The sequence below is a fragment of the Sorghum bicolor genome, chromosome 3, assembly GCF_000003195.3.
Source record: "Sorghum bicolor cultivar BTx623 chromosome 3, Sorghum_bicolor_NCBIv3, whole genome shotgun sequence".
NCBI classification, from domain to species: domain Eukaryota; kingdom Viridiplantae; phylum Streptophyta; class Magnoliopsida; order Poales; family Poaceae; genus Sorghum; species Sorghum bicolor.
Genome location: NC_012872.2, coordinates 73,263,961 through 73,272,890, shown reverse-complemented (window position 1 = coordinate 73,272,890; position 8,930 = coordinate 73,263,961). Strand labels below are relative to the sequence as shown.

The window sequence follows — 8,930 nt, the reverse complement described above, 5'->3', positions numbered from 1 at the left end:
AGTGATCAAGAAGATCTCACAGAGGAATTTCAGTGTCCCCACTCAGCCACTTAAAATCACACACCCTTTCTTTTATTCCCTTTTATTAATTATAGTATTTTCTTCCTCATCTCTCCCTTCCAGAGTAGAGAGAGAGACGCAAGAAGCTTTCTCTCTCTACCATTGCACTGCTGTGTTGTGCTGCTTCCTTTTTCTTCCTCCTCTCTCTCCCCTTCTCTCTCTCTCTCATATGTAGCTATCCACCCATGTCACTGTCCTAGGCTGAAGAAATTGCAATAAAAATCTCACTACTAGCAGCAGCCAGCAGGATAGGAGGGAGAAGAGAATTTAGAGGTGTTAGAGTTCCCCACTGATGAAGGTTGAGTTGAATACTACTAGCTAGTAGAGGTTGATGATGGTGATGATAGGAACAGGACCAGGTATATAGGGCAGGGGAGTGATTAGGGGGGGAGATAGATAGATAGAGACAGGGCGCTCTACTGCACTAGCTGCTCACCTCAGAGAAGATACTCCCAGCTCTCTTGGCGTTGGCGTTGGCGGAGAAGCAGCAGCTGAGCTCTCCGCTCAGCTCAGCTCAGCTCAGCTCAGCTGGGAGGACTCGACTGGAGGAGAGGAGAGGAGGAAGAAGAGATTTTTATTCGGATCGGATCCACGCTGCGCGTAGCCTAGCCTCCTTTTTATCTGCTGCTGCGGTGGGCGGCAGTAACGAAATCTAGGCTCTATCTACAGCGGCGCAAGCAGCAGCGAAATTTTAAAAATCTTTGCGGCTGCTCCGACCGCAGTCCGCAGCAGCAGCTCTTCATCTCTCTCTCTCTCTCTCTCTGCTAGCTGCCTCCTCGGACGGAATCCATCCCCGGGCCTATAAGTGTGGCTTCGGGACGGCGCTTCCCATCCGACACCGGCGCCTTCGCGGACTGGGTCGCCTCCTCCGCCGCCGCCGCGCGCGGGGACGACCTCTCCCTCGGCTTCAATGCCAGCGCGGCCGCCGCCGCCGCGGCCGCGTCCGCCTCCGGCGCCTCGCTGGCCGCGGGCCTCTGGGGCCCGGCGTCATCCGCCTCCGCCGCCGCCATGCGCCAGGCGGCCGCCATGAACTACGGGATGGCCGACGTCGGGATGGTCGTCGTCGCGCCCGCCGCTTCCTTCCACCACACGCACCACCACCACCACCACCACGAGGCCGCCGCCGCCGCCGCGGCGGCGGCGGCTGCCGGCGATCCCATCTTCCCGCTGCTCTCCGGGGGCCCCTGCGTGCTTGATCCGGACGCCGCCGCCAAGTCGGCCTCCTCCGGGGCGCCCGCCAACGCCATCCAGTTCTGGCAGCCGCCGCCGCAGTCGCCGTCGTCGGCTGCCGCTGCTGCGGGCGCTAACCCTAACCCTAGCGCCAGCCCCTTCGCCTACCTCAAGAAGCCCCTCCCGATGCTGGACGCCGGCGCTGGGTCCTCCGGCTCCGGCGCCACCACGTGCCAGGACTGCGGCAACCAAGCGAAGAAGGACTGCGGCCACAACAGGTGCCGCACCTGCTGCAAGAGCCGCGGCTTCGACTGCTCCACGCACGTCAAGAGCACCTGGGTCCCCGCCGCGCGCCGCCGTGAACGCCAGCAGCTCGCCGCCTCTGGCTCCGCATCTTCCTCCCCCGCCACTGCCTCCGCGGCAGCCGTCGCCGTGTCCGCGTCCAAGAAGCCCCGCCTCCTCTCGTCGCAGACCACCACCTCGCACACGTCCACCTCCAACGCCACCACGCCACGAAGCTTCGACACCACTTCCAGTCACCAAGGTACGTAACCGCCATTATTCCTTCCGAGATCACCTTCTCTATGCGCAGTCGGATCGACGACGACGATGCTCACAGACGCAAACCGTGTGTGCCTCGTCTCGTCGCTGCAGACGCGTCGTTCAGGGACAGCCTCCCGAGGCAGGTGCGCGCGCCGGCGGTGTTTAAGTGCGTGCGCGTGACGTCCATCGAGGACGGCGAGGACGAGTACGCGTACCAGGCGACGGTCACCATCAACGGCCACCTGTTCAAAGGGTTTCTGTACGACCAGGGCCCCGACGACGGCCGTCACGCGGCCACCAGCAACGACGATTCCACGGCGGGAGTGCCCAACATCTCGGAGCTCCATCTCGGAGCGGCGTCTGGCTCCGGCGCCGGCGGCGTGAGGGAAGGCGGCACCTCGATGGCGCCCACAGAGCTGTACGGTGGCGGAGGACATCATCCGCACATTCTTGGCGGCTCGTCAAGCTATGGTAACACCATGAACTGATCGAGTACGTATGTTCCTTCTACACCGGAAGAGTAAGGTTACATCGTCAATTTCCATTCTTTGTTCCTCTTCATTGCTAGTAGCGGAGTTCAGTTTTCTCAACCTTCTGGTGGGCATCAATGTCTGTCAATGCATGGTGTTATCCTGTTCAACTTCTTCATTCCATCGTGGTGTTATTTAGTCATTCGTTGGTGTACAATAACATCGATGAATTGTTTTTTTAGGTGTGCTACAACTCTAGCAAAGCAAGTACTATTGCTAGTTCTTTTTTTTTCGCTACTACTACTAGTAGTTTGGGTAGAGAGGAGAATAATTGTTAGGAATTGGAAAGAAGATAGCCCAAGATTAAATCTTTCCTAGTATTATGCATAAGATATTGCCTGCTGGTTTCTAGCCACTGGTTCATATGCTCTCATGTTCCCAATGCCTGTTGTTCGATCCGTTTCCACATTTGGGGATGTGTTCTCGCCGTGAGGGTCACCTCCAGCCCAGCAGCTTGAGAGCCGTGCACTGTTGTGCCTCGTGATTGATACATGTTCCAGCATCCAGAGCTGCAATGTTTGACTCCTCCCTCATCTGATTGGCCCGTCTCTGCTCTTTGCGTGCCCAATTTGGCTTGCTGTAGTGACCATGAGCTTCACTCGTTTCGCTGCAGTCCTTTGGTGTCTTCTCTTTTTCTATGGGTCGGTGTGGAAGGCATGGATTCTTGCCATGGCTTTGTGCCATCTGGACGGAGCATCTTCTTCTACTAGGTGCATTGGGACTTGTATTCTGGAGACCATTGTGTAATGCATGTGATGAGATAATCATCCGGCTTTGGATATTATAAACCATGTCCATCGTGCATGTTACTCCAATCCTAGCGTATGTTACAGCCTGGTTCACCGCCGGTGATGCCGCCGCGCGCGGCATCCTTGTTTTGACACGACTAGAGGAGGAAGAAGAGGGCGCACGATCATGGCGGCTTCCTGCTCCCCCTTCTCCTTATTTTTTGTGCAAGCCCCCCCATGTTTATTCCTTGTGCCGGATCCCCTCGTGGTTGACAAGATGTGAAACGAAAGAAAGGTGTCCATGGTAAAAGCATTGCCATGCATGCACTGAGAGCCTGTGCTTTTTGGGGACGGCTGTTTTGATTTGGTTCGCTGTCTTCCATTGCAGCAGCAGCAGTACTCCTTGCATGTTTTTTACAGTGAGAGCTTTGCTCTGCATTTCCATCGAGTCAGCATTTCTGCATAATATGGTTAGAGGGTAGTAGGCCTCTGTAATAAGTTTGGAGTACTACTGTGGAGTAGTAACTCTGTAAGAACACAAGTTCACTGCATAGGGTTGCATCTCCCGGCCGGCATGAGCTGTGAACTTTTTCAAATTTGGGATTTTGTGTTGTTGGCCAATCTTGTCATCATCAAAGCTGCTATTATCTCATGTACTAGTACGTGTGATCATGTCACTGGTCCATATCGTCCTGTCCACTGCCTTCAACCTTCCGGGAGCACGTCTACTGTTCACATTGCTTCTTTATTCGGGGCTGTAGACACTAGACATTATGCGTGCAACATGGACACCGTGAATTGTGGTAAAGCTTTCTTGCAAACTGAAGACTTTTGTTTACAACTTACTATTCCAGGTCATGCTCGCCTTTGTTTTTGTCGTTGCCTACTTTCGTTACTCCAGAGAACACTGTTTACTGGAATGGGTTTCCTGAATTTACCAATTGGAGTATTCTACGGAAAAATCTAATATAATATTCATAATTTTTTATTACGGTTGTTGGCATTTTGTTGCTTATTTTTGCTGTACTGAAACGCAACTAAGCAAGGTGAAGTAACGTGTGCTACTTGGACAGTCTGACGGCAATGAATGGTCCTGTTGGGTCATATGATTGGTTCAATCGTTTTGTTTTGTATACATTGTGGACAACTGCAATCTGCATATTTATCACATGCATAAATTTTCTTGTTGGCAAGTTGCATTTTCTGATGGGTCTCTATCCTGCAAATAAATTGGATGCGTCTAAAACATGAATGTCTGTTTGCTGTCTTTTGTTATTATGCCAATCATATTGACTGGATCAACTATAGTGTTTATATGTGTATGATCTATTCTATTGCGATCTGAATATATTTAAGCATGCATTTGGACACTATGCCAGTCCAATTGACTGGATCACCTTGCAGTCTTTCAGCTGCCTACGAAAGTCACTTACTTAGTGTTTAAATGTTTATGATCTATTCTATTGCGATCTGAATGCATTTAACCGCGTACTTGGACTGAACTCAAGTTATGTTTCTTGTCCTACAAATTTCTACATCATAACTCCAAACATAAGCAAAAGGTACTTCTATTATGCGCTGATTCATATGTTGTATTTGCTGATTAGAGGAATGGACTATTGAATTTGCAGTGTTCCAGTTAAGATAACTCCTGTATGTTTGAAGCATAGTGACTATTCTAATGTTGGTGTTGCCCAACTAAAAATTTGGCTAGGTTAAGTACAGAAATGGTGTGCATGCTACATCAACGTACTGAGGACTAATCTTGTATCAAATCCATGCTTTGTTTTTAAAAAATGAAAGAATTTGGCTACATTAAGTTGTATGCTCATTTAGGAACCATTTGTAGAGAGGCGTTGCTACAAATTGTTTTGTAGTAGTATTGGACTTTGCAGTTGCATTTTATACATTTCTGGTGTTTCACGATTAACTAATTCGATTCAAATGCATGTCTAAAGAGGGGGTCAAAGGTTTAGTTAACAGTGTTGTGCATTATTGGTACTTCTTGTATATGTTACTTTTGAACAGGAGGTAAGTGGCCATTTAACTATCAACTATGTTGTGTTTGTGATTGTGAATAAAATGAAGTCTATTAGTTCTAAAAGAAGGGGAAAATATCATGTTGTGTTTGTGATTGTGAATAACTATGTTGCTTTGTATTGCCAAATCTTTGTTACCATTGATGTACCCAAGTGGACGGTTAACTTCAATTTATCAATCTATCATCTTTGAGTACACAACTCATTTGTTTTTGGTAATATCATGTTTACTCAATGCAATATGTTTTTACCATATTGGTATAAATTATCCCAGCATTTCTATTCCATAATGGTAATTCGTCTAAAAGGATAGTGCATTACTGAATAGAGACATACATATTTTTATCCAAACCTGTTTGTTCTATTATAGTTCAGTGGCTGGAATCTGCTGCCTACATCCAAAGGAATTATCTCATCATCTGTAAACAAGTCTGTGTAAATACAATTTTTGTTCAAGAGTGGATCTTTGATATTTTGGCACTACAGTGAATTAGATGCATATTTGACATACATTTGTACCAATCCTACCTTGTTTTGTCAGTGGTAGCCATTTATTGAAATATTGTACTTTGTGTTCCCATGTGTGTGTTTTGTTCTATTACAGTTACCTGAAACTGAAACTGCTGAACAAAATTAGCATCTTTTCATGGACATGTCAAAGGTTCTGCTTCTTGTTCCCATGTTGTACACGTACTTGCGAAGCTTACATTGTTCATGAAATATGAAGTTCTAAACCATTTATGGCAATTGCATTGTTTGGGTTACAAAGCGGTGATGTAGTGTACTGATTAAAGAAAACGCGTGTGCTTAGGTTTAAGTTGGATCAGTTTCTGCAGAAATTTGTCATGATATGGCCATAGACAAATCCTTGTGCAACTGGTGCTCTGCTTGGTGGAGTATCTCCCTACGTGTGTGCCACTTTTTTTGTTGGCATCATTCTTAAACTTTGCTTGCAGTTCACTGCACTTTTGTAGCTGTGAATATGCAGTAGTTTTTTTTTAAAAAAAAATCTTTGCTTTATTGCGGCATGCTTCTCCCTTTTCGCGTGTTGCGTAGCTTTTACTGTTCCTGTGGGAACTGTCTGTGGCTCAGACGAGTGGACGGAACGGTACAATTTGCAGAACTTAAAAGCAGTGGCGATGATCAAACGATCATTGACAGGATAAAAAGGTAAAGATGTGGAATTTTCACTTTAGCAGCATGTTTCTTCTTCAGCTGCTGCCAAGGTTCTTTACGAGTAGTATTTTCGACTGCAAAGAACATGAGCTCTCTACTCTATGTTGGTGCACGAATACTACATTGGATGGGCCTGTGAAAATTACTAATATGGCGTGTAGAGGTGCAGTTGCAAGGCACAATGATGCAGTTTTGTAAACATATAAAATAAGCGTGTAGACGGGCAGTGTATAAAATAAACGTTTCGGATCTAAGTTCTCTATGGAAACATTTTCGTACTAAATTCTGGCTAGCTCGGTGGGTTTTTGAGACTAGTAAAAGAGGAGAACCGGTTCCATCTCATTCTCTCTAAAACATTTCTCTCTTCTAGTGTTTGGCAGCACTGCCTTTCTAGAGAATCTGAAATGTTTCTCGCGCTAAAAACATTTTTACATTTGGAACATTTTTATTGCAAAAAATACACTCCTACGATCTCATATATTTCAAAGGAGACTTGCTGCATTTGGAAATACACTCCTACAGGTCGCTAACAGCATATTTTATTTAGGAAGGAGAGAGTGGTAAAAGACACCTAGATATGTCTGCATCATGAGCTAAATTCACACGCTTTTCTATTGTTCATGTCATCATGTGTCTATATTCACTCATTTTTTCTATGCTACCACTCATAGTATATTTTATTTAGCAAGAAGAGAGATTGATAAAAATCAACTAGCTTCTTTTGAAGACCTAAACGTGCACATTTTCTATGACCCATATGTCTTTGTTGACATGTGTTTTCTAAGTTAGATGTTAGGTTCTTTTTTTTTTTTTGGGGGGTAACTTCATATGAGTTAGCAAGTCAACTCTACTGTTAAGGATGCCATAAGTAAAAAAGAAATGGTGGATGTTGTTTTCGTGACGGCAGATAACATGCCAAAAGAAAAAAGGGTATCTTTGATTCGAGAAACAAGGTGGTCCATCTTATTCTTACTCCTCTTTTTGTTTTTATGTATAGAATGGTTTGATTTGTCATCACATCATTACTCATAAGTTAATAATTAATATATATACATGATAAATGAGTTGATTCGAACAAAATTTATGGCGATGAACTCATGATGAGGTATGAGGTGATTCCACGAAGCATACACACTAAAAAAATTACAGAATGTTCTCGTAGGGTCACCTGTTCTACAAATTCAAGAGTATTGATGAAAAAAAAGAAAATTTATTTTTCTTTTCTAGACCAAGCGAAAGATAATCTTGCACCTTTTCTGTGATTTAATTAGCACAAATCAATTTCATTAGTAAAGCTATTTTTTAGAAAATAGTTTAATGAGCAACTTTATAAGTGAAGTCGAGCTATTTTGGAAAAAGTTTTAATAAAATAGTAATGATGGGGAAGCGAGCGAGCTACAATAAGCTAATTTTTTCAGCTTTATCCTAACTCATGTGTTTATAAGAGGAGAGAAAAAATAACTTCAACCATAAAACTAATTTAGAAATAAATATTTAATAAAAAAACAGCTCGCAACTGTAGCAAACAGGTCCTTAGTCGACGAGCATGAGCCAGCGGCCACGTATATCACGCTGCAATTGCTAGCTACTGGATCATGTATGTCATCGAAAATAGCTCAAGAAGTGGTCTTTTGTGTGTGTGTGTGTGTGTGTGTTTGTGTGAATCGAGGGTTTGAACCCCCGACCTATATAGGACAATCAATAATTTTCCTTGCAACAAGGATGATTCCATGAACACGAGCTGCTTTGGCAAGTTGGCCCGTGAATCCACAGACGACGAATTGGAGTAGATATTTCTCTGGAAGGAAAGATGGAGATGAGGTGTCTGTTTTCCATGGTGGTACTGGGTGATAACGTTCTCCCATGCCATGCCATCCATTCGATCGAACTGTCCGGCAAGCAGGCCCGCTACTACCTAGGAGTAGTAGCTAGGGGGGGACGGTCATAGAAACCCTAGGTAGGAGTAGGCTTTTACACGATGGAGATGTGTGGTCGGGCGCGGCGGTACAGGGGCACAGGTCAAGTCACCACCGCGCGCGTCGCCTTTTGTCACCCCGGCCGGCGGCCCCCATGTTCTTCCGTCGTCGCGGTGCTCGCTCAGCTCCTACGGCCGGCGCTCGACTGTGCAACGACCAACAGTGTGATGCGGACTGCTGCCCCGCCTCGCTCGCCGCTTGCTCCGGCCCGGCCGCACGTACGTCTTGCCGTTCCCCGCCGCATGCAACCGACGGGATGCGGGTGCGTACGTGTTGGGCTGGTTCCGTGTGTCCGCGGCGGCCGTGTCGGAAGTCGGAACCAGTAGTGGGACAAGGCGAACGTGCGCGCGCACAGGGGAGAAGCAGCTTGCACCAGGATCCGTCCGGGGACCTCGCGCTCGCGCGCGGCAGGGCATGCAGGGCACGGCGTGGCGTGCGGTTGTCGAGTGCGGAGGTGACGGAACCATCCAGGACACTGTGCCATGCTCTTGTTGACGTAACGTGGTTGGCCCACGCTGCTAGGAGTAGAGTAGGGACTACAGTAGTAGGGAGGGAGAGGTGTGCGTCACTACTGGATGGGCCATCTCTCTCTGCACGACGGGGACGATCAGCCGAATGGCCCAACTAACCCACCGTGACACAACGGGATGGGCCGCACCAGCCTACCAAGATAGCCGGCAGGCTCTTCCTCGCGAAACGTATGGGCTG

General features: G+C 47.1%; 1 protein-coding gene across 1 annotated transcript; it reads left to right on the top strand.

Moving 5' to 3' along the window:
- On the top strand, window positions 839-5,648 carry LOC8077373 (protein LATERAL ROOT PRIMORDIUM 1). Its single transcript, XM_021457273.1, has 2 exons — window positions 839-1,774; window positions 1,885-5,648. Exons 1-2 carry the CDS (start codon window positions 1,069-1,071, stop codon window positions 2,259-2,261), a joined length of 1,083 nt encoding a protein of 360 aa, XP_021312948.1. The 5' UTR covers window positions 839-1,068; the 3' UTR covers window positions 2,262-5,648.

Excerpts from the sequence above, each read along its gene's own strand:
- LOC8077373 (XM_021457273.1), top strand. The coding sequence starts at position 1,069 with ATGCGCCAGGCGGCCGCCATGAACTACGGGATGGCCGACGTCGGGATG. Across the intron at positions 1,775-1,884 it reads CACCACTTCCAGTCACCAAG|ACGCGTCGTTCAGGGACAGC; the intron begins GTACGTAACCGC and ends TCGTCGCTGCAG.